Source organism: Mustela putorius, unplaced genomic scaffold (assembly GCF_011764305.1).
Source record: "Mustela putorius furo isolate JIRA1106 unplaced genomic scaffold, ASM1176430v1.1 tig00000179_pilon_pilon_pilon, whole genome shotgun sequence".
Taxonomy (NCBI): Eukaryota; Metazoa; Chordata; class Mammalia; order Carnivora; family Mustelidae; genus Mustela; species Mustela putorius.
In genome coordinates, this window is record NW_025421305.1 from 8,914,465 (window position 1) to 8,940,093 (window position 25,629).

The window sequence follows — 25,629 nt, forward strand, 5'->3', positions numbered from 1 at the left end:
ATTTGTGTGGCTGTGTGTGAGTGTATGCATATGCATATAGTTTTAAACTCAATAACCTAAGATTGTAACATTTGATGTATAAAATAAAAAAGGAAAACAGCAGGCATTTCCTTGGAAGTAAGTCGTAAAAAAAAATTTTTTTTGAAGCTCATTTGTACTTTTGTTTATGCCCCCCTGAGGTGGCTGCTTGCTTTTTTATATAGAAAACTATTCTTTGACAGTTCTTTGGCTATTGTCCTAAATTTTTATATTCACCCTCTTACATGTTATTTTCAGATTTTGGGGGGGTCATATTTAAGGTTTATAAGTTGATGCATAGATTATACACACCTTTGAGATATAGACAAATTAAAATGAAATTAGTTGTTAAAAATCCTTCATAGAATCAATATGAAGCATGATATTCAATATATTATTAGTTCCTAGAAGGCAGACATTGTTATCTTTTTGTTTACTGTTCTAGCTCCAGTGCCTAGACTAGTTCTTGGCTTGCAATAGACAATAAATATATGTTAATGAATGAAAAGATATAGAAAATACAGTATATTCCGTCGAACCTGATTTTTGCTTCTGCACTTCAGGAATTTGTATTTCTTAGGTATCTGGGTGAAGTAGTCTTTATTTGCCTCAAATAACAGAAAAAGGGCAGCAAGCGGTGAGTCTCCCCTGACTCTCTATGACCTCAGCAGACAGATTCTCTGTGTATTCAGAGAATTGTATATAATAAAGATAACACGTGTAATATGACCTAACAGGCATCCAAGACATCGGGACAGGTGATCGGGACAGGTAATTGGAGTGAAGGAAAGGAAGTGTTTCCTGCCATCCCAGCAGCAACAAAAGTATTCACTTTTTTCTGATAGTTTTCTCAAGTGAATTGGAGTGTGAGTAGAATGAGGAAACAAAATAATCTGGATCCTAGATGGACTTTTGATGGTTAGGAAGATAGGGTTAACCAGGGTGGGTAACTGGACCTGTTTTATGATTTATTTTCTTTTCATACTGTAATATATTTTTCAGAATTCATATGTCACTGACAGTATTGAAAATGGGAGAGATAAGCTTTTTAGAGTGAACATCATCTTAGCACATTGCTCTCCTCTGTGAATCCATTACCTTTTACAAATAGGGCTCTGTGAGGACTGAGCCCGTGGTATTGCCAATGAGTGAACTGCTTGGGTGACACATTTGGAAAGTGGAGTGTGAAGCCCTACATTTAAGGTGAGTCAATGAGAGGCAAGATCCTGGGTCTCTGGAAAGACTGACGTGAAGTCCCCAAGATAGGAGGATGTGTGTTTTGTTCAGGTGGTGGTAGGTAGACCAATGTGCCTAGACCAGAAGCTACAGAGCTATAAGGAGAGAAATTGCACCAAGATAGGAGGATACAAAAGCAGAAAAGGTGTGGACAGTCAAGGGCCCTAAAAGCAAAGTTTTTGTTTTACTCTGTGGTTTAGGAGCAACCAACAAAGACTTTAGATAGGGAGGTAATAGGATGAGAGCTGTATCTTAAGAAAACAATTCTACGCAGAAGGAGTATGGATAATTAATTAGGAGGGAACAGTTTATGTCCATATGATTTTCTTTTATGAACAATAGGACACATGGGTTGGATTGCAGTGTCCAGTGGGGGCTGGCCCCAGTTGGCTAGCATCCCTTATTCCTCTACTCAGAGCAGCAAGAACTGTGAGGACACGCCCCGGCCAGGCCAGCAGGAGGGTTCGGTTTCTTGGTTTGGGTTTGGAGATCTTGAGTGTGGTGTTTCTCTGAGCCTGTTGTTTTTGATGATAGGAGAGTACCTGGTCTGCACTGGCTGGGGGACCCAAGACAGAAAGGTCCTGAGGTCCCTGTTTGGGCTTACAGACCTGGAGAACAAGAGGTATTTTGTTCATACCATATACCATGGTCCTTGGTGTTTTGTCCCTTTGGTTCCTACCAACATTCAGCAAAGACTTGTTTGAGAGATTTGCCTTGCCTCTTTAATGAGTTATTAAGAGTAGAGTTCTTTCCCACATCTGGTCCAAACTCACACTGGATCAGCAGGATCTTCTTAATGACAGGTTAGTGCTGGCAGTGGTCTGCCTCTTGTCTCCACAGTTCTTCCTCCAGTGCCAGTCCTGGTCACTTTGTAGGTGATCAGTGTTCATGTCTGGCTGAGAAATCGCAAAGTTACTACGATTGGGGCAGAGGTGGTAGGAGCAGAAAAGAAGACCAGGTTTTGCAAACGTGCTGATGGCACTCGGAAGGATTCAGGAGGAAGGGAGAAGAGATGAGAGTTTGGCGGTTTGGGGATTGTGTGCTTAGGGAAATAATACTGCTGCTAACAGATGGGGTCACAGGAAGAGGAACAGAGTTGCCGTGGGAAGGTGCTGCATTCAGTTTGAATTCTGGATGGGTGACTTTTACCCAGTGTTGTGTAGTTATTACCTGGAAGTTTCAGAATTAGAATCTAGGTTTCCGGAACCCGAGCAATGTTTTTTTTCCATTATACTAAGATGTATGTTACATGAAATGAAATGTACTTGTTGAGTTTCCAATGGTGGTAGCGTCTCCATGTGTGGATGTCAATAGGCAGCTGTAAAAGGAGTTGGAGTGAAAAACTGAGAATAAATGCAGACATTTGTTTTGGGAGTTATGCTATATTTAGAGGACATAATTGGAGCTATGCAAAAGGTAAGTTCACTCAGAGAGAGTTGGTATGTGGGATATTATTGGAAATAGCCATAAGGATGTTTCCTTGAAGAAAAAAGGAAATTATCTAGTAAGGCTGAGGAAAAAGAAAGAGGCAGCAAGGATATTCTTTTGTTTTGTTTTGTTTTGTTTTGTTTTGTTTATTTAAAGGAAGGTTTGTAGTAATAGAGAAGAAGGCATAGATCATGAGCTAGGATGTAATGAACAGGTGAAAAAAAGTTTACTTTTTAAGATCAGACTTTCCCAGGGAACAGTGGATGGAGAGGGAAAAATTAGATATGAAGACAGAGAATAGTTGAGTTTGGATCAATAAACTGATCATGAATGAGTAGCACTAGGGTGATGGGCATGGTGCTGGCTAATAGCCATACAAAGAAGTAAATGTGGTCTTGCCTTAGGGAAGTCTGCTGCTACTAGAGGACAGGAGCAAGAATGACACAAGAAAAACTGATCTCCTGAGCGCTACGTGTCAGGAAATGTACTTTACATGCATTCAGTCATGTAGTCCAGAAGATAATCCTGTGAGGTATCTATTGTCATCATCATTCGCCTTGTGAAAGAGAGGAAGCTCAGGTGCAGTAACTTGCCCAACATCTTTTAACAACCAGTCAGCCAAGGAACCATGATTTACACCCAGGCCATAGTACTGCACCTCTACACATCATGTAGAGATTATGTGAAGATTATTACATGTGAAGATTATTAAAGTACAATATAAAGAGAGACAGAAGAACAATGTACTAAAGTAGCACAGAGGAAGGGGGAGTTGAAGTTTTCTGGCAAGGGATGAAGTAGGGCAGGGAAGATCTCAGAGGGGGATGGGTCCCGATGAAGGAACTCACTGTCATGACCAAAATGTAGAACCCACGGTGGTATGAGGTGTATATGTATGTGTTATTGTTTCACCTGGTAATTTACACAGCCTTCATCTCTCATCTTTTTCTTCCTAATCCTAATCACAGAGGACACTCACGTTTGATTTTATCCATTTCTGTGAACCTTCAGATTTTTTTTTTTTAAATCTGATAGGATGAACGGCAGATTTTTTTTAAAATCTGATAGGATAGGTAGCTGGGTTGAGTGTCAGATTTTTGGTTTCGGCTCAGGTCATGATCTCAGGGTTGTGAGATCAATCCCTGCATCAGGCTCCATGCTCAATGAGGAGTCTGCTTGAGAGTCCCTCTCTCTCTGCCTGCCCCTCCCCTACTCATGCTCTCTCACTCTCTCTCAAATAAATAAATATGTCTTTACAGAAGATATGAGGAACTGGATTATTCTTTGAGCAGTTATCAGTCCTGTCCATCAAAACCATCATTAAAATAATTTATGATTTGAATATAACATATACATATCTCTCTGCCTACCCACCTATCTGTTTATCTGTGAGTTCAAAGAACTGGAAAAAAAATAAAAACAAAACAAAACAAAACACAAAGAATTGGCAAAAATCAGAATTTCCTGCACATTGGGAACCCAAATTATCTCTGGAGAAGAACCAGAGAATTTGAGAGGCCGATTATTGAAGTTATAATTGAGACTCTAGAAAATAAGCAGATATTTTGCAGAGAATGGCTAATAGCCTTTTCTTTCTTTCTTTTTTCTTTTAAAGATTTTATTTATTTGACAGAGAGACATCACAAGTAGGCAGAAGCAGGCAGAGAGAGAGGGGGCAGCAGGCTCCCTGCTGAGCAGAGAGGCCAATGTGGGGCTCAATCCCAGGGCTCTAGGATCATGACCTGAGCAGAAGGAAGAGACTTTAACCCACTGAGCCACCCAGGCACCCCAATAACCCTTTTTGAGATAAGTTTATGTAGTAAATAGAGGACTCCTGGTTATATGTGGCTAGTTTACCAGACCTGAGCTTCATCCCATTTCCCATCCCATTGTTGGCCATACCACTGACCCCCAGCTTCTACCTCAGCCGAACAGCAGTCTTAAGACTGGGAACACCAGGGAGAGCACCAGTTTTGTCAGACTCAGGCCTGACATGAGGTTGTCTGTTTTATACAATAGTTCCTAGTTTATCAAATTAACATAGTGTTTAGTGGTTTATTTTAGGTCATATCAAAATGCCTGTACATCCAAATAGTTGTGTCATTGTGGCCTTGTGGGAAAGTGGTTACATCAGAACATCACGTGTGGGCAAAGAGATTATTCTTGGAAGTGAGGAGGGGTGTTTGATAAGGGAAGAACTAAATTCAGAATTGGAAAAGTAGATTTTTTTTCTTAATCCCTTTTACAACACAGTGTTGCTATGTGCCAGTCACAGGTATAGGCAAGGACTCATCTAACTGCCAAGAGGACTATTAGTGTTTTCTGTCTCTGAAAGAAAACCAGAGCATTAGGCATGACACCACTGCCACCCAGTGGTAATCTGTTGTAATTCACTGTATTTTATGAAGAAGGTATGTCTGTTGTTGATAGGGCAGGAGCGTGTTGTACGTTCTCCTTTAAATAAAAGTGTAATAGCACTTTATAAAATCAGATATTTTAATTTCTTTAATAGTATTTAAAAAGTACATTTTTAAACTCCTTAAGAAGGAACATCTTAAAAGTAGAGATAGAACTTCATTTTGGGAAAGAACAAATACAATGTCACAAAATAACTATGGTCTCAGGAAGGTTACTTATGTCTATAGATCTTCTCAAGAAAATTACGAACCAGTATAAGGGACAAAGTACTTTAGCAAGAACTGGATGGTTCATTGGTAAATAGGGTAATTATTTTTTTAAAAAGGCTTATTTATTAGAGAGAGAGCGCACAAGAGAGAGCAGAGAGAGAGCACAATAAGGGAAGGCAGCAGGTGAGACAAGGGGAGGAGACCCCGCTCTGACCAGGGAGCCCGATGCGGGACTCGATCCCAGGACTCCGGGATCATGACCCGAGCCGAAGGCAGATGCTTAACTGACGGGGCCACCCAAGTGCCCCTAAAGAGGGTGATTAGGATATGTTGGGTAACCTCCATGATTTTGCTTTAGAATGCATTAATTTACATTTAAATATAAGTGTCCAAAATATTAGCGTTTATAATATTTCAAGTAAAATAATGAAGATACTGTGAATATATTTTTAGTTTTCAGGAGGCTCAGTGGGAATGAGGACACTACAGCTTCCCCGTATGCTTCCTGTTGTGTGTGTTCCCTCAATGTCTTGAGGAGCAAAGCTTGTCACTTCTCAGGGTCTGTGCATGCTGCAGCGTAACTGGCTTTTATTCGCCATTTTGGATTTTTTCCTTTTTAGGTAGGAGCTGTGATGGAAAGCCTTTTCCATCATTGGACTGAACGCAGCAGAATGAAAAACTGCGATGCCAGAGACCCATTCTAGTGTTTTATGCCTCACTTGACTTGACAGCCACTTGTACGCACAGCGCTGGCATCTGTAAGCTTCCTGTGTCGGACGATGACCACACTACATTTTCCTCTCAACCTGTACATCTCAGACAGCCTGAATCAGAATGTGTGTGCATGTGTGTTACATTTAAAAGTAACTATTCTGGTAATAATTAAAAGACCCCAATGGAGGTTGCATATTTTTCTGAGAATACAAATGGATGAACAGTTTTCACAAACTTCTAGAATATTAAATGTCAAGGTTTTGTTGTATGGATACTTAATAGTCTGTTTAAACACACGTAATCATCTTGCCTCACCATTTTTAAACTGGATTTCAGGGAGCTGTGGGTTCCCTCTGAGGGATCCCTCTTCAAACCCAGAATGAGGAGGCTTAGCTGGTCCAGTTCTGGGTTACTTCTTCAAAGTACCTGGTGATATATCCTCAGATTATTCTGGTACCCCAAAACTGCTTGAGAACAACTGTTCCAGGTGGCAACTTATAAAAAGGTGTTGTTTCAACCAATTCCATTATCATTAAACACCGGTTCCAGAAGCCCACCTTCTGTCCATTCTTCTGTAAGCTGGGGTACCTCTCGCTAACTGCATTATCCTCTGGGTCCCGACTAAAACAGCTCCTCATTGTAACCACTACAGTTCCTCCGCCAGCATTTGCTTTCTTGGCAGGGTCAGGCTGGGGCCAGCATGGGTTTTGGGTGGTGGTGCAAGCTGGAGACATAGTAGGGAAAGGGGAGGGTAGACAGCTGAAGGATTCCTCTCTCGCCCCATTACCCAGCCCTTGGTAGTGTCCAGTGCAAATCCCAGCTTTTTATTCCTTACCATCCAATGCATATCAAATCTCTTTTGCCTCTGAATGATAGTTGAACAGAAACTGGTTTCTTGTGGGCAGCTAGCTCCCAGGAGGAGGAAGGGGAGGGCTGGAATGGGCATGCTCTGTTATTAAACCCACATTGCTCCCCTCACCTCCGCTGGAGCACAGCCAGTGCGGTGCAGAGAGGGCAGGGGGGACATGTGAATGGGGCTCCACACACAGAGAAAGACACATTTTAAGTGTAGAGTGTCTATACATTATTACTTAAATACTGTTTATGTGAGTGTTTACTAAGCTGACTGATGGTAACAGTCACCAAGAGAGCTTTTGATACATGTAGGGTTCTATGCCCTATCCCGGAATGATTGAATGAACAGATGAACAGAGGTTCTGAATGTCTGTAAAGTTTTCCATGTTGTTCAGATGACCAGCCAGATTTTAGAACAACTGGTATATTTAATAGAATATATGTATAATATATATATGTATAATATATGTATATTTTAAAGATTTTATTATCTATGTATGTTTTATGTAATACACATATATTACATATATAGACATATATACACACATATATAAAATACATATGTATTTTACATACATATGTTTATAATGTATGTGGTTTTTTAGATTTTTTTTTTTTTTTAAATTTGAGAGAGAGAGAGAGCATGAGTGGGTGGGTCAGAGGGAGAGGACTCTGAAGTAGGCTTCTACTGGGTGGAGTGGTTGATCCGAGAACCCTGAGATCACAACCTGAGCAGAAACCAAACATTGGATGCTTAATGAACTCTGTCACCAGGTGCCCCATATATAGTCCTTTTCATAAAGAGGCTCAAATTTGTTCTTAAGGGAGTCAGAAATCTCTGGTTGGATAAAATTCAGAAGGGGAAAGGACGCAAGGCATGAAACCCAAAAAGGCCCAGAATCAAGATGAACTGAGGGATATTTTGGAAGCTGAGAGAAAAGCCAGGCTTGAAGCATTTTAACCCGTGGCTGACCAAAAGAGGTAGACTGACTGAACAGAGTGAGCTCTAATGGCCAACCTTCCAAAGCTGTGAGGAGAGAGGCTGCAGTCATTCAGTATAGCTTCTGGCATGTTTGTGGAGAAAACAGTTCTTATTTTATAATCACACAGAGAATATTTAGAAGGGCTAACAAAAGAAAAAAGCAATGTTACAGTAGGAGAGACCCAATTCAGTGAGACTTGTGATAAAGATAGATTTGTAGTTTCAGAGACATTGGATCAAAAGAGTGATGGATTTGACCACCTTTCAAGACAAATTATGTAAGTTCAGCTGTTGGGTAAAATATGGCAGGATAGAAAGTCTCTTTTAAACAGTAGCCGATTTATACACCCTCCGGGTATATCTGCCTTATCTGCCACCCAGAGACAATGTTAACGTAGATAAGAGAGATGGCATCCCTTAAGAATGATGAAAAAATATTTTTGTGGATAAAAACAGAATGGCTTTCAATTTAGGAAAAAATAATAAAAAGTAGAGTAGTCCATAACTAAAGGCTTATATTTGCTTCAAGGACATTTTCCAAGGAGAAAGTGATGGCCACAAAAGCTTCTCTGGTTCCAGCGGGAAGAATGCTGGCCAGGTTCCTGTCCAGGCTCTCCCTTAAGAGTGCAGGTTTCCTTGCTCCATTCACTCCCGTGTTCCTTGAATAAGGTTTAGGGGTGATTCTCCATGCAAGGAACTGTGATAAGTCACTCACAGGCTAGTTGGAAGATAGAGACATCAGTTCAGTTAGTTCAGCTAATGAATTTTGAGGTTCCAGTGACTCCAAGGCACTTTCTAGCTGTAACTGGCTCTTCTTAGACTGACATTCTAAGTTGTAAAATAGTAATTTATAGTAGCTATAAATTCTGCTCCATTATTAAATACTAGCTCATGATTGCACTATGTTCTTAGGATTAATGTTGAGAAAACTTTATACATTTTGGGACCATACACCTTATGGGATGAAACACGGTCTTCATGGAAGTGGTTCCAAATCCACCGCTTGCCAGATACGTCACCAAGGTGACACTACATTTGCTTCTTCCTTTTTTTTTTTTTTTTTTTACATTTGCTTCTAAAAAATGGCTCAGATAAAGGTTAGGAGTACAGGATAGATCCGGAACCCTTAAAACAGTGATTTTCAGGAGAGGTGTTTTGGAAATGTGTGTTTGTGTGTGTGTGTGTGTGTGTGTGTGTGTGTGTGTGTGTGTTTTATTTTTTATTTTTTTTAAAGATTTTATTTATTTATTTGACAGAGAGATCACAAGTAGGCAGAGAGGCAGGCAGAGAGAGAGAGAGAGAGAGGAGGAAGCAGGCTCCCCGCTGAGTAGAGAGCCCGACGTGGGACTCGATCCCAGGACCTTGAGATCATGACCTGAGCCAAAGGCAGCGGCCCAACCCACTGAGCCACCCAGGCGCCCCTGTGTGTGTGTTTTAAATCATCCCCGTGTTTTTGGCATAGTGAGCCCTCCTAGCCAACAACCCTACAACATACCAGGGAGATCAAAACCTCAAAGAATTGTCCTCTATCATTTATGACTTTCAGATGTCCTCCAGGATATTATTATGGGCAAACATGATTTATAAACACCTGAGCTTAAAACCTAACTTCATGTAACACAAAATCTTAAAGCATTATTATAAGATATTTTCCAGGTTTATAACTACTGTGTGTAAAAAAGGGAGATTATAGTTTGTGTGTTTGTTTTGAGAAGGGGCAGAGGGAGAGAGAGAATCTTTAGCAGGCTCCATGCCCAGTGTGGAGCCCAATGTGGGGCTCCATCTCACAAGCCTGAGATCATAACCCAAGCCAAAATCAAGATTTGGATGCTTAACACTGAGCCACCCAGATGCCTCTATAGTTTGGCTTTTGATTATAACTTTGTCAATCAGGAGCTATTTACAACTTCAGAAGATATGTCACTAGTGGCCACACTATTTACTCCGATATCATCTGGCATTTGAGGTTGGTGCATTAATGGAGGTTTTATGATAGATTTAGTCATCTCTTTCCTCTGTTATGTCCACTATTGTAGTCATTTGCATATGGAAGTACACATTATCTATTATATATGACATTATATACATTATATATACACATTATATATACTCTTTTAAAATGTCTCATTTATATTACACTTAGAATATTATATTAATTTTTTTTACTATTTTTAGGATTCATTTCATTAAGATTTTCACAAAATACAAAACTCAAACATAATTGTCTATGTCTACCACAAAATAAAATAGAGTAAGTGGTTAGTGCGCGTGCATGCGCGCGCACACACACACATACACACACACACACACAGTCTTTGATAACTTCTCTTTATGTAGGCATCAGGCCCTAGCTCAAGAGTGTTATCTCTTTATTTAACTGGTGTCAGTCCCACTTAAAACACCTTTTCCTACAAGTATGACCTGCTAAAATAGTACCTTACTTACAATACTTCATATGTATATAGCATTTGGGAGTTTATGAAAGGTATTTACACGTCATTCTGTTTCATCCCCAGAACTCTGAGGAATACGGGGCAGGTGATTTTATCCTCACTTTAGAGATGGGGAACTTAGGTTCATAGGTGTTGTTACTTTCATTTCTTCCTCGTTGTTTCCTGATTACTCAGTAAATTGATTCACATGTATTAATGATTTTCTTAATGTCAGGTTCTAGGACTATATTATAGCTCTACGGAGAGTGGAAAAATAAAAAAGATAAAAATTTTTAAAAATCCCCTTACCACATGATTCATGCTATAAATGACGTATGAGCAAAGTGCTGGGAGTGCAGGTCAGCTGTGATCGCGGTCTGAGCCTTGAAGGATGATGGGATGGGGCGGGAGTTATAAGAAGAAGCGGAAGACAACATTATGAGTAGAAGGAAGAGCTCTTGAAAGAGGCCAGACATGGGGAGGGATAGAGGGTTTGAGGAGTAGCAAATGCTTCTCTTCTACTCTGCTGTTAGGTGGATTTAGGAGGACTCCTGAAGGTTTAGCTATAAAAGAAGGTAGGTCACTTGAGGAAGGAGGAGTCTGTGTGCTCAGCTCACAAGGCTGGAGTTATACTATGGGTGATAGGAAACCACTGACTATTTTAAACCAGAGTTTGGCAGGATCCTGTCTGTTTTTCAGGGATAATTCTGTCCATAGTGGGAAGAATGGACCAATGGTGGGAAAAATTGATAGCATGAAGCATGAAGGACGTTTAAGGAACTGTTGATTTGAAGGGAGTTAAAGGAGCTTGAACTAAGGCAATGGCAGGAAGAGTGGAAAGGGATGGACTGAGGAAGGGAAACCTTTCTATAATAAATAATACTTATGATGGGGGCCAATGACAGTCAAGATAATATCTTGCCATGCTACATTTAAACATTTTTTTCATATTACATTTTTTAAAGAATTGTATATTTTTTCATACCTACTGTCTCATGTGTCAATGTAGCACATGGTGACATACAGGTATTATTTCCAACTCAGAGATTGAAATCCATAAAACTAAAGAGGCTTACCATTAAAGAAAGTCAAATAGACTCACGATGTTAGAGGTTCTGTACAGACACCCAGGAAGGCATAGACAGCTTTCTGGGAGCTTATATAACAAAATGGATAAGGAAATATATGCCTCAAAGAAAGATTTTCTATTTGCGGGGTAGAGTTGACAGAAGTTAAGAGAGATGCAGCAGGGGTCTTGGGGCACCTGGCTGGCTCAGTCAGTGGAGTCCATGACTCTTGGTCTCAGGGTTGTAGGTTCGAGTCCCATTTGGGGTGTAGAGATTACTTCAAAATAAAATCTTTAAAAAAGAGAGAGAGAGATGAGAACGATGGTATGAAGACTCTCTTGACCCATGTCTTAGTCTGTTCAGGATCCTATAAGAAAAACACCATACATTTGTTTAAACAACAAATTCATTTCTCACAATTCTGGAGGCTGGGAAGTCCCAGTCAGGGCACCTGCTGATCTCGTGTAGTATGAGGTCTTGCTTCCTGGTTCAGCGATGGCAGTCATCTTGCTGTGTCCTTATGTGGCAGAAGGAACTCTCTGAGGTCTGTCTTATAAGGGCACATCCTGAAGGCCCTACCTCCTCATACCAAAAAATTGGGGGTTAGGATTTCAATTTTGGGAAGATACGCCAACATTCAGTCCATAACAACAAATTTCATTCCCATTCCTTAGAAGAGAAGTTAAGGGGGTCATGTTAGGACAAGAGGAGGAAAAGCTAGAGATTCTTCTGGAATTTTTGAAGACATCTGTAAAAGATGAGTCATCACTGACATTTCCATTTCACTATATCAAGCTTTTCACCACACCTATTTCGATGGCCAAAAAAAGTCAGCATGCGAAAATGTACATTTATCAGATAAATCAGGCAGTGACTGATTTTTCAAAAATTCTTAGCTTTGCAAAATGGCTCACTGAGTGACTATTAAAATTGTGTTCTCCTTGGGATGCTAAAGTAGTATTCCATCCAATAGGTTCAACTTGTGGCACACAAGTGCTTCTGAAATTGTAGGTGAAATCTTAGAGCAGTGTGTGTGTGTGTGTGTGTGATTATAAGAGAAATGACTTTTGTTTGAGCTATACAAGGAACATGAAATGAACAACTCTACAGCCTTAAGACATTAGATTATAGACCTCCTTTAAAAGCCAACTAGATAAGAGATTTTTCAACTTAAAGTTTATTTTATTGAAAAAATTTTTTTTCAAAACCAAGTTTTTCATTGAACTTTGTGTTTTTAACACCTGGAAACTGGGTTATTGGATTACAGTTAAGTCTTTATGGCTTTACTGACTTTTCATGAGTGTTGGGTAGTACTAACCCAATAGGCCAGTTCAATGTAAACATTTCTAAGCCTTTTCTTGATAGAGGGGAGAGTTTATCCCTTAGCCAAGAAATTGTGAAGAAAATAAAATTAAATTTTTGTACTTAATTTTAACAGGTTCTTTATCATAACTCTCTTATCATAACTTTCTTATATTAGTTCCTAACTTCAAATTGTTATTCTACTTGAACATCAACATTGAACATAATAAATATTATGATTTTAAAGAATGATTGCTTGTTTATCCACATAGTATACACAGTATTTGGAAATCTTTTTGGACCCACACATGTTTTTCTATGAACCATACTTTGATAATATGATTATATTTTCTAGAGCTGTTGCAAATTAATCATTTTTTTGTTATGCTCCTTCTTTTATATGAAGTGTTGTTTAACTAGTCATATATAAACAAGTTTATTTTGAGGATTTACTTTGATGTGAATAACTGCCTTCTAGTTAAATGTTTTAAATCCCATCTCTTAGAAGAAAGTAGCCTCAGAATGTTTTTTCTTTTTTTTTTTAAGACTTTAAAATTAACCGTGTAACATTAAAAAGTTTGTAAATGCATGAAGATAAGGACTGCATCTTACACATCTTTGTATCCCCCACAGCCTCACACATTACAGATTAATTCATGCCTATGCAAGATTTAAAGAACATAAAGTGATATAGAAAAAAAAAAACAGATGAGCTATTTGCTTTATTTATTTGTTTTTTTTTACAGATTTTATTTATTTCTTTGACAGAGAGAAATCACAAGTAGATGGAGAGGCAGGCAGAGAGAGAGAGAGAGAGAGAGAGGAAAGCAGGCTCCCTGCTGAGCAGAGAGCCCGATGCGGGACTCGATCCCAGGACCCTGAGATCATGACCTGAGCTGAAGGCAGCGGCTTAACCCACTGAGCCACCCAGGCGCCCCAAGCTATTTGCTTTACAAGTGGCTATGTAAGGATCATCTCTAACGGAGCAATCGGGATAGACGGACATTCTCCTTTCCTCTTCCCATCTCTCCCCAACCTCTCACCCAAGGAGTGCACCCCACGGCACATACCCCTTTGTGCCTCGTACCTGCTGTTTTTATATGCATGAGAAGAAGCAGGCTCAGACCTGCTGAAGGCTGGAAAATATAAGGTCATATCCAGCCACTGGGTCCTGTTTTCTCATTCTTTCATTCTTTTAAAATACAAAGTTATCTGACATACTGTTTTACGTTTAGCTAAACGTTGCTCAGTAACATTTACAGAGGCCCTAAGGTGTTGGCCAGCGTGTTAGATGGTGTAGGATATTGTCTTTGCTCTGAGGAAGCGCAAAGCATGGCTGGACCATGTACATGGGACCCGATGCTCTCTGATGTCATAGATGCTGTTATACAGAGAGGATAAGGCACCTCAGAGGGACAGAGGTGGGGTGAGTGACTTCTTCTTCAGGGTCAGGGACACCAGGGGCAACGGCGTTGGATCTGAGCTGAGATGAAGAGGAGTTTTCAAGATGGGCCAGTTGACAAGAGGCCGTTTAGGGCTGAGGGAGGAGCATGGGGAGAGGGGCAGGTGACGAGATTGGAGAGATGATGCAGGGTCCTCTGTGGTACCTGTGGAAGTCTGGGCTTCCTGCTGCAGGGGGAAGAGAATGAAGCTGTGGTATCACATAATCAGGTTTTCATTTTGGAAAATCACTCTGATAACCAGGTGGGGGAGGAAGGAGGTTATTTGATGCTTCCCTTAGTGCTGATAGAACATAAATAGACCAAACATGAAGTTGTCTTCCTCATTGCCTTAAACAAAACTGTACAAAATCCCAATACTTTTAAGAACAAATGGTTTGTTCTTTGGGTAAGATATATTTTTATAGTATTTTAGTACTTTGTGTTTATAGTATTTTAATATTTTATAGTATTTCAGTACTTTGTGTTTAAGAATGACACCTCTCTCCCCGGGGTGACACCAGATACAACGCCACTCCCCTGTCCTCCTTTTCTCGGTCTCTCACGTCTAGCTGCCCAAGCCAACAGCTTAGACTTTTCCTTGGTCCTTCTCCTCTCTCTTTCCCTTGATCCCTGCCAGGAAGTCCAGTGGATTCTGCCTCCAGAATGACATCTCAAATTGCTCTACTTCTCTCTAACTCAGTGACGCCACAGCCTACGCTCGAGTCCTTGGGGTGTCCCTCCCCTGGACATTTCCCCATTCTCACTCTCTGCTTCAAACATTTCACTAGCTTTTTGCACTTAAAAAGCGAGCTCCCCATCGTGGCTGCCTCTCCGGGCTCTTTTCTCCCTTGACCTCATCTCCTGACGCTCTCCTCCTGCCCCAGCTGTTACTTGCCCTCACAGTGGCCTGCAAAGACTTCCTCTTTTCTTCCAAGAAGCTCTTAGAGTTTGGTGCCGGGCAATTAACTCCACGAACTTAATAGCATAATGATATCATAATAATGACACTTTCTGCCATTTATTGAATGTTTTCTGTAACCCAGACAGTGTGCTAAGTGCTCTCCAGCCATTACCGTATAATTAAATTAGATGCAACAAGCTTGTGAAGTTGGTATTATTATTCCTGTATTTCAGGAGAGGAAACTGGGACAGATTGCTGAAGCAACTCGCCCTATTTTCAGTGTGTGGTGGAGTCTGGCTTGAAGTCTGTCTGTCTGACTCCAAATCGAGCTCTTTGGTATGAAGTTGCAAAAATATTTTGTTAGCGTTAAAAACTTACAGTTCCTGGAAGACAGTCTCAGAGCAAGCTAGGGGGAAACTCTCATTGACATTGAAAGTAAACATTAATATAATTTGACTACCTTATTGGCGACAACACATTTTTCCCAAGATTTAAGTCTTGTTCATAATAGAAGATGGCATAATGTAGAAATTGGGAATAAACTCTGGAGTCAATCAGACATGAGTTTTAGTACCTGCTCTTCATTCATACAGATCTGAATTTCATGTATGCTTGATAATGCTTTTGGCACTTGAGATCATCAGTGGGCAATCCAGTGGGATAGATTTAAAATTTTGGTTCTGTGAGCCATTTTTGTCCTGGAAGCTCACCATCGCATTACTGCTCCTTTAGGAATTCAAAGTATCAATGTGAGCCCCCTTGACCCCATTCAAGGGGATCCGTTTGAGTCAGTCCCGTGGCATGTCTCCTAAGGACCATCTCAGAGGAAGACTGTACATTTAGTTTGCCATAAGTGCAGTTGCCTTCTTCCTTCCTTCCAATTAAAATGAAATGTTGAATTTAATTTTATTAGACATAATAAACCCAGGTAAAGTCTATTCTCATAGGGGTGGCACAATACATAATAAATGGCATAAACATAATAAACATGCATATTACATTATACATTGGAAGAGGAAAGTAAGACTTTTGTGTGAGGGAGTAAATAAGATGAGGGGACACTTGGAGATGACATTGTGGTATTGAATAAGAAGTCAGGGAGGTGCACCGAGAAGGTCAAAGACTTGAAGGAGGTGAAGGAGTTGGTCAGTGGGGTATCCAAGGGAAGAGCAGCCCAGGAGGAGAGAGTGGGTGGCGTCCAGACCTACATGCAGGGCCACTTGAAAGCAAAGTACCATGTGGACAGTCAGGACAAAGGGAGGGAGAGATGCTGCATGAGAGCAGGGGGTTCTACGTATCTTGTTCATAATGAAATGAACTTCATACATGAAGCACTCAGCAGAGGGTCTGGCCCAGAATCACAGAGTGCCTGCCTCCCTTCCCCAATCACATCTCCTGCCACTCCCTCACTGCAAACCCTACCCTGCATTTATAACTGGAAGTTCTTTGGAGAGTCCCCAAATACGCATGCTGTTTTAAACCTTTCTACTTTTGCACACACCTAAAATGGGCTTCTCCCTCCCTTGTCATTCTGATAAATGCCTTGTAGACCCACCCCAGGGGAGTCTCCTCTGGGAAGACTTCTTTGCCTCCCTGGGACAGAGCTGATGCTTCCTTCTCTGGACCACCATGCTTAGTGCTTTGACTATGTTTGTTACAATAACACATAGCTAAGGTTAACATTTAATGAGCACTTACTGTATGCCATGCGATAAGTCCTTTCTATGCTTTTGATGTATTCCTCATAATAAACCTATAAGGTATGTCACAGAGTCATCCCCATTTCCAGATGAAAAATAAAGGCATGAAGAAGTTCAATAACTTGCCTAAGATCATCCAGCCACTAAGTGGTGGCATCAAGAGGTCAACAGAAGGTTTCTGGCTCCAGAGCCCATGATCTTAATCATTATATTATCTTGCCTCTCTATGTTTTCCACCGTTTTTGAATACTTCCTATATACAAGGTGGGGTACACATCATGTGGAATCGTATTAGTTTGGTGCACATGCCTCCCGTATTACTTGTGACTACTTGAAGGATAGAGAACCATGTCAGATTTACCTTTGTTCATGAGGCTTTGCACATGTGCTCCCTTGGTTGGACAGAAAGAAGAAGACAATTTCTTGTGTAATTTCTGGGAAATCAGTTATTGTGTAATTTCTGGGAAATGATATATAAAATATCGCTGGGATTGTGTCATTAATTCTGAATTTTATTTGGTTCTGAATTTCATTTTAATCATGTTGTTGGCCTTCTGTTTCTCCCCAGACCAGTATTAAAGAGGGACAGCTGTTGAAGCAAACCAGTTCCTTCCAAAGGTGGAAAAAGCGTTACTTCAAACTTCGAGGCCGTACACTTTATTATGCAAAGGACTCAAAGGTAATTTGGAAGAATATGACTCACAAATGCTTGAGGTTGTGGATGCATTAAAAGTTCTAGTTCTATGAGCTTTTCGTCTTGGTGCTCGGTAGAGGTTTACTGTTCTGTGCATTCGGTATTCATGTGTTCCAGCTTGGACCAAATCCCAAGGGAGCCTATTTAAGTCCATTTCATGAGGTCTATGGAGGATGATCCTCTGGGAAGGTTCTATCATAGTATTCTTTCTTCCCTTCCTCTTTCCTTACAATTAAAGTAAAACATTAAATGTAACTTTATTAAATGTAATAAGCTGAAAATTTTGAGTTTCCCCTCTCTACCTTTTGCCTTCTACATCTTTCCCTGACCATGACAGAGAGTGATTTGCTAGAGTTGCTAAGAAGCTGTCCTCTGGTTTCAGATGAGGGATTGTATCCTACTTCCAGCACATTCCCCTGGAGCGGCTGCAGGCAGCTTGTGTTGTACGGAGTAGGCTTCAGTGAGATAACACACATGGTACCTGACACAAAACAATCACTCAGTTATGCTAGTAGTTAAGAATAAAAACCATAGTGAAGTAAAATCAAGGCTTTAAATAATTTTTATGTAACAGTTGAAAAAACTAAGAATGATGTGGTTTGCGAAGAAAACAATAATGATGAGCTTCCATTTAAGACTGATAGCTTAGGGTTCCTTCAAAAGTAAACATTAAGATTTCTGGCTACTGTATCAGTTGAATAATTGATAATTTCCCTATTTTAAAAAAAATATATGTTCCTGATATAATTAGTAGAGTTATATGCTGGGAGGTAAAATCAAATATGCAAACAAACATAATTCTTAATTTATGCTGCCGTACAAGTAATAACCAAATAAAGTAATCTCATTTGAAAAGTCGTTATGGTCAAGGTTGTCCCTGATCTGGCTCCATGCTGCCTTTCTGCATTTGTCTCTCGGCAGCACCAAACACTTGATAGCCTTGGCCTTGCCCCATGATTACCATCTGCAAATGACCTTTCCCTCCATCTCTACTTGATGAAATTCCCTATTTTCCTTAAGATCCCCTCAAAAAGTCTTTATTCCATCATTCACAAGAGCAAGAGTTTGAATGTTTTCTGCAGGGGAAATGATCCGTGACCTTCCGTAGCATTCTGTAGTATTTCTTCCCTTGCATTTTCAATAGACCATCTTATATTATCATTAGTCATTATCTGTTTCTTCTCCTGCGCTAAATTAAAAATTCTTTCTGGTTGGGGAGCAGGTCTGATAGTCATATTGGTTGGAGTGACGTGGACTTACATACCCCTCAACCCCGCCAGGGATCTTGGGGGTGGTGTGGAAGTTATCAAAGGACCCATTTTCTTTCTTTTTTTTGGGTAAATTTATTTTTATTTAATTTTTATTTAAATTCCATTTAGTTAACGTATGCTATGTTATCAGTTTCAGAGGTAGAATTTAGTGATTCATCAGTTGCATATAACATCCAATGGTCATTATAAGTGCTCTTCTTAACGTCCATCACTCAATTAACCCATCCTGCCACCCACCTCCCCGGTAGCAACCCTCAGGTTGTTTCCTATAGTTAAGAGTCTCTTATGGTTTGTCTTCCTTTCTGATTTCATCTTATTTTATTTTTCCTTCCCTTCCCCTATGTTCATTTGTTTGGTTTCTTAATTTCCACATATAAATAAAATCATGTGGTATTTGTCTTTTGACTTATTTCACTTAGCGTAATACCCTCTAATTCCATCCACGTCATTGCAAAAGGTAAGATTTCATTCTTTTTGATGGCTGAGTAACATTCCATGGTATGTGTGTGTATACACAACACATCTTCTTTTAACATTCATCTGTCACTGGGCAGCTGCACTCTTTACATAGTTTGGCTGTTGTGGACATTGCTGCTGTAAACATTAGGATGCATGTGGAAGAGGCCCCTTTTCTGGAGTTTCTAAAGTTGCTTTGTTACCCCTGCCTTGCTGCAAGAACATCGAATGAGTGTGAACAATGACCAAATGACTGACAGTGGAAAGGATACATTTATTTAGTAGAATTTTCTGATCTCTAAATCGAATATTATTAAAGATTCCCTTTCTGTGGAGTTTTTATCACGGAAACTTTTTCATTGAAACCACTTTTAAGAGTATGAACGAAACATCATTTTATATTTGCAGAGCACACTCACCTTCTCATTCAAACTCATTTATGGATGAGGAAAATAAGTCTCAGAAAGTTTAGTAACTCACCACGATCCGAGCCAGGACTAGTTCTCATTTCTCACTTAGCAGATGTGGGAGTGATGACGTTGCCTCTGCCTTCCTGGCAAAGTTGTTCTAGGCTGTTGCCTGTCAAACGGTATAACTCTGTGTGTGTGTGTGTGTGTGTGTGAGTGTGTGCACGTACGTGTGTGCGTGTGCACGCATGTGTATGCACGCGCATGTGCACAACACACTAAGGAGGCTCCCGTAGATTATGCTTCTAGAGAGCAGGGAGCATTTTGCATTGAAACTCTGTGCCGTGGGGATCTTTGAAGACCTTGAAAGTTTGGGATTTATGAGTTAGTTGTACTTTGTGGTTTTACTCTTCCTAAGAAGATGTTGCAGAGGGCTCACTAACGACTTTTTCTTCATTTTCTATTCCTAATTCCTGACGTGGCTTCAGAGTCATGTCCTGATGGGGGGGGGGGGGAGAAATTATTGATGAGCATTGAGTTAGGTTTTCATTTAATGTGTTTGTGTTCTTTTTCATTAACAGTCTCTGATATTCGATGAAGTTGACCTCTCAGATGCCAGTGTAGCTGAAGCAAGCACAAAAAATGCGAACAACAGTTTTACGGTATGGTTATATTCTGCTGAATTCCTTCTCAAAAGTTACAGAAGGACCTTTCCTAAGTGCGTACAGAGTGTCCTCTTCATTTACCAACCCTGTGTCGACTTACACATGTTGGAGTTCCTGCCGACACAGTAAACTTGATAAGTATGTTGTATACCCACTACTGTTCATGATTGGGTCAAGAAGCCAACATATTAAATCTATTCTCTAAAAATATTTACAACATTTTCCATTTTAGGCCTTTTAATTTTAGTGCTTTAAAATTGTCACCTCTTTTAAATTTAATACTACAACGAATTCCATTGTTTTGGAATATTCAAGAAGTCTGTTTCTTACCTTCAATATTAAAAACAATGTTTTCCCTTCTCTTCTACTTTTCTCTGTTGCTGTGGTTCAGGTCTTCATTTAGTCTCATATAAGTGATTCATTTGATGGTTACTTAAGAGGTATCCTCTGTTCCAGCGGATTCTTTTCCAATTACAAATCACACTGCTGGAAAGACCTAACTGGCTCACTCTTGCCTGTCAAGTTAACAGCTGCAGCTCCGTCCTCGAGTCTTGTGAAATCATACCTCGGCATTCTAGCGTTACTGAGACCGTTCGTCCTCTGGTACCCCACCAGTCTGCCATTTCTGTCCGTGCCTGGGCTTTTCCCATTCCCCCTGGCTTGACTCATTTCTCCTCCTTCTCTGGCTGTTGAAATTCTACCAGTTCTTCAAAGCCAGTCTCAGATATCTCATTCTTCTCCTACTTCTTTCATTCAAAAAATACGATTTGAATCCCCACCATGGGCTAGGCACTTGCGCTAAGCACAAGAGATTCGGAGATGAATAAACAGATTGTTATTTCTCTCAAAATATTCGGAGTTCAGTGAAGTTCCTCCGGGGTAGTTTTTATAACCTCATATTCCCAGGTCCTCTAAGATGACTTGCTCCTGCTATGTTGTTGCCCCAGTCCACACTCCCAGCCCCTGTTCGAGAAGCCAGCACTGCTGACAGTGGTGCGCTCTGTCCCATCTCCCAGGCTTGCCAGGGCGGGGAAGACAGACAGATAAACAAACACAGAGCAGTGCCATGATAGAGGTAAGCGCTGGTGGGGGGTAGGGGGTGGAGTGGGGGAGGAAGCAAATGCATTCGGATTTAGCCATATGGATTTACTGGCACGTGGGATAATCCTTGGTATCCCTCCCACCTCCCCAGGGAGCTTTTTGTTTGAGGAGAGGAAAACCAAGAATAGAATCCTGGGAAAATGTTAAAATTTAAAGTTTGACCAATCAAGACAGAGCATTCTGAAGTATAGAAGGAGTCTTGGGAGGCGATGATGTTAGGAAAAGCCTGTGGAAGATAGTTTTAGGACGGAAGTTGTTAAACATCAAATACTGTAGAGAGATCAAGTCAAAGAAGAAATGAGAAGCGTCTGTGGAATTTGTTAACTTGGAGGTCATTGGGTCACATTGACCGGAGTAACTTGCGGGGGAGTGGGGTGGGGTTGGCGTGCATTGGGCTTCCCTGAAGATCAGGTGGGAAGGCAGAGTAGCCGGGGTGGATTGCTTCTTTGAAAAGCTTGGCTGTTAGGAGAAGGAGAACAAGTATGATATTCAGGCTTCAAGAGAGTTTTGTTGAAACTGGTTTTGAGTGTGTCTGTATGAAGAGAGGAAAAAAGTTGTTGGACTCAAAAGTTGAAGTGTCAGGAGAGAGAGGAGAATGGATGGAGCATGGGAGCCAGAGAGCATTTAGAGATAAGCACTGACCAGGAGACAGAAAGTTGATGGAGGTAGGTGTGCGCAGGAACCCTGTTTATTCCAAACCTGAATACTACTATTCTCTCAGTGAAATCGAAGCTGAGGTCATCTGCTAGGAGTCAGAGTTTATTTGGGTTTGGAGTAGCTTCTATAGAAAATGAGAATTGAAACTGGATAGGGACCTGGAGTAGATTCTGAGGTAGTAGTCTAGCAAAGACGGAGATCAGGTTTACTAATGTACCTAATTCCTATGCCTTTCACATTTTTTTTTAAGATGGGAAAAGAGAACAACAGCTAAATTGATCCAGGGTTGATGGTTTATAGGTCTTATTGGACAGAAAGACAAAGGCATTGTTGGATATTTGAGGGATCAGTAAGTCATCCATCTTCCCCTCTGTATTACAAGTTCTTGAGATAAAATGTAAGGAGTGAGGGACAGCTTATTTGTTGCTGAACAAGATTCAACAACCTCTAATTTCAGAGCTTCTGATAAATTGTTGGAGGCCTAATCAGAGTTTCTGATCAATTGTTGCTTCTTTTTCCTTCCTTACAAATGAAGGTGGGGTAGGCTGATGAACCACTTGCCTTCCCCGTGGGAGTGATCCATAGTCCTCTCCCCTCTGTGGAGACTCATGGGGGAGTGGGCAATAAGGGTTTCCCCTTGACAGGGATCTAGAATTAGTCTGATAGAGGGTTCCAAAATTGAAGATTTGAAGGATAGAACAATTTCAGATGAAGACCAGGTCTAAGGTATTGGTGTAGATAAAGGTAAAAGGAAGTGAAAAGCTTGGATTTGAGAGAAGTTATTCAAATCTTTTGAAGAACTCTTTCTTGGACCTCCATGTACATGCAGTCTCTCCTGTAGTGCCTTTCTTATTATAAAACTCACTATGTTCTGGGGCACCTAGGTGGCTCAGAGGGTTAAAGCCTCTGTCTTCGGCTCAGGTCATGATCTCAGGGTCCTGGGATCAGAGCCCCACATGGGCTCTCTGCTCAGCAGGGAGCCTGCTTCCTCCCCTCTCTCTGCCTGCTTCTCTGCCTACTTGTGCTGTCTGTCAAATAAATAAATAAAATCTTTAAAAAAAAAAAAAAAGAACTCACTATGTTCTGCCTTGTACTTAATTAGGTACTTACATTTATTATAATCTCCTTGAAGACAGAAGACTCTGTCATATCATTTTACCTCAGAGTACCTTATCCGTATTTGTTGATTTAATTAATAAGATGAAAGTTTATTTTACACATGAGAAGACTTCTTGTTGAAATATTTTCAAGAGATTTATCCACTGAACCAGATATTATTTCTGAGGTTTGTTGGACTAGAAATGTGGAGACTAAAATATTAGGCAGATTGCTTAGAGTTTTACAGCAAATGAGTTTGGTAGAACTTTCTAGGGCATACAATAGAAGAAGGGATAGGCTTTTAACCAGTAATTGACAATCTTCCCTATCTTTAAATATTTAAATATCCTACCTTTCTGGATTGCATTGACTGCTATTGATACTGTTATTTTGGCTAGTTCATGTCAAAGGTTAATGGTATAGTTTAGTGGTATTATGACTAGAAAATACGGGAGTGGCCATATTCAACTTTGCTACAGCTATGCCTTGAAGTCCCTGAGGATGATATGTTGACAGGGAACAATAGTGAATGGAAAATCTGGGATTAGCAAATGGAAAATAGAAAAGCTATGCTTTGCCTGAAAACCCAGTCCCAAACTCTCTAGTAAAATGGTTTCAGGAGAGCTTGGCAGAAACTGACTTCACATAACATGGGATGTTACTCTGCATTGTTTCCACGCATTCTGTCAGAATGAGTGAGTAACTCAGGTTGGCTGAGCTTCAAGGAAGGGGATAGAGACACCATGAGGGTCACATCAAAGGATCTGTGGACATGGTTCAGACCTACCTACTCAGTGGTTACTTATCCTTCCTTGCACAGTCCTGTGCTTCCATCCCTGGAGTTAATAATTATCTTGTTGTTTTGGTTGTCAAAAATCACCTTGGGTACATATTAGTTTTCTATTGCTTTGTGACAAATTACCACAAACTTAGTGACTTAAAAACAACACCCATTTGTTATCTGACTGTTTCTGTTGGTCACACAGCATAACTGGGTTCTTCTCCTCCAGATCTCACAGTGTTGAAATAAACAGATTTTTTTTTAAAGATTTTTTAATTTATTTGACAGAGAGGCAAGCAGAGAGAGAGAGATGAGTAAGCAGGTTCCCTGCTGAGCAGAGAGCCCAATGTGGGACTCGATCCCAGGACCCTGAGATCATGACCTGAGCTGAAGTCAGAGGCTTAACCCACTAAGCCACCCAGGTGCCCCGAAATAAACAGATTTTTAAATAGAGATAGATATGTATACATACCACCACCCCACATCCATGCATATTTAATTACCTTGTATGGGGTGAATTTTGACCTCTGTTGGAGTTTTGGGTTTTATAGGTGTCTTCTACAACAGGCACCCCTGATGGCACCAACAAGACACTGAAAGCATTTTCCATGCATTAGGTGTCAGTGGTGTGATCAGGGAATGGAAAAGGACAACCCCTGACAGCCTAGTTGGTATTTTATAAGCCTTCAGGATTCATTAATATTCATCCCTAATTTATGAGTGGTTTATGCTCCCCCATAGCCTTGTCTATGATTGTGGCATCTATGATACATTCCTATTTTTTTCCTTCATTTTTTGAATTATGCATTTCCTTTTTTATTTTACTGATTTCTGCATGATATTCTGGAGTTCTGTTTTTCACATCAACATTTTTATCTTTAACACACCTCTGTGCTGTAGGCAAATGTGTTCTTCTATTAGACTGGAGAAAAGAATTGATTTTTTTTCCCCCTTGGTCACACTGATGCGCCCTTTGGAAGGGTCCCAGCTCTCCTGATGCTTAATACAGGGCTCTTCCTTTTCACACAGTGTTCTTTCCATCTGGTTAGTCTTTGCCTCTGTTCTGTCTCTCTTCTCACATCCACTTGCTCTCTTTGTCTCTTTCTCACTCATCGTGATGTGTACATCCCAGCTTTTTGTGACTTAGTCAGTTGCAGACCTTAGACCATGAAGTGAAATCAAATAGCATGGGTTTGTGTGCTGGCTTGGCCCTCTCTAGCTACCTGCCTTTGGACTAATTCATTAACCCCTGTGAATCCGTGTCCTCTGTAACTGAGGATCATAGTGGAACCTGTCCCATGGGGTTGTGAGGATTTTAGGGCACTCTAATTCCCTAGCATCGTGATGGGCACATGGAGTTTAGTAAGTGCTAATAGCTGTTATTATCCTGAGGTTATCACCCCATCCCTTCACAGGTGATAGTCTATTGTCAATTCCTAATAAGTTGGGGGATTTTAAGGAAGAATATGGGTGAACTTCATCTTGAGAAAACTGTTCACCCTGCCTCTCTTTCAGAGGTGTGGTGAAGATTTATTTCCACTTTTATCTCATATTAATAGATGTTATGGGAAAAAGCCACCCTTCTGCGTTGAATGAAATGTTGATTGTAACTGGTTAGCCATTTGCACAGGCTAACGAAGAGCTTTCTTGGGAGTGGGGAGGGGAGGGGAGGGTCAAGCCCTGCAGCCTGGGCTCTGCCCTGGCCCCTCCTGCCGGTCCGCTCTCGGGCCTTTTTTTTTTTTTTCTAACTAAGAGTTTTTTTATTGAATGGAGAGGCGTCACAATCGCCATGGCA

The 25,629-nt window shown here is 40.6% G+C and overlaps 1 protein-coding gene across 8 annotated transcripts in view; it reads left to right on the plus strand.

The window, feature by feature from the left end:
* The window catches only part of DGKH (diacylglycerol kinase eta), a 203,030-nt gene that overhangs the window by 62,947 nt on the left and 114,454 nt on the right, over positions 1 to 25,629 (plus strand). For all 8 annotated transcript variants that reach the window (XM_045076628.1, XM_045076632.1, XM_045076624.1 and 5 more), the window contains exons 3-4: positions 17,273 to 17,383; positions 20,114 to 20,194. In XM_045076628.1, coding sequence (XP_044932563.1) covers positions 17,273 to 17,383; positions 20,114 to 20,194 — 192 coding nt within the window. The remainder of the gene's footprint in view (positions 1 to 17,272; positions 17,384 to 20,113; positions 20,195 to 25,629) is intronic.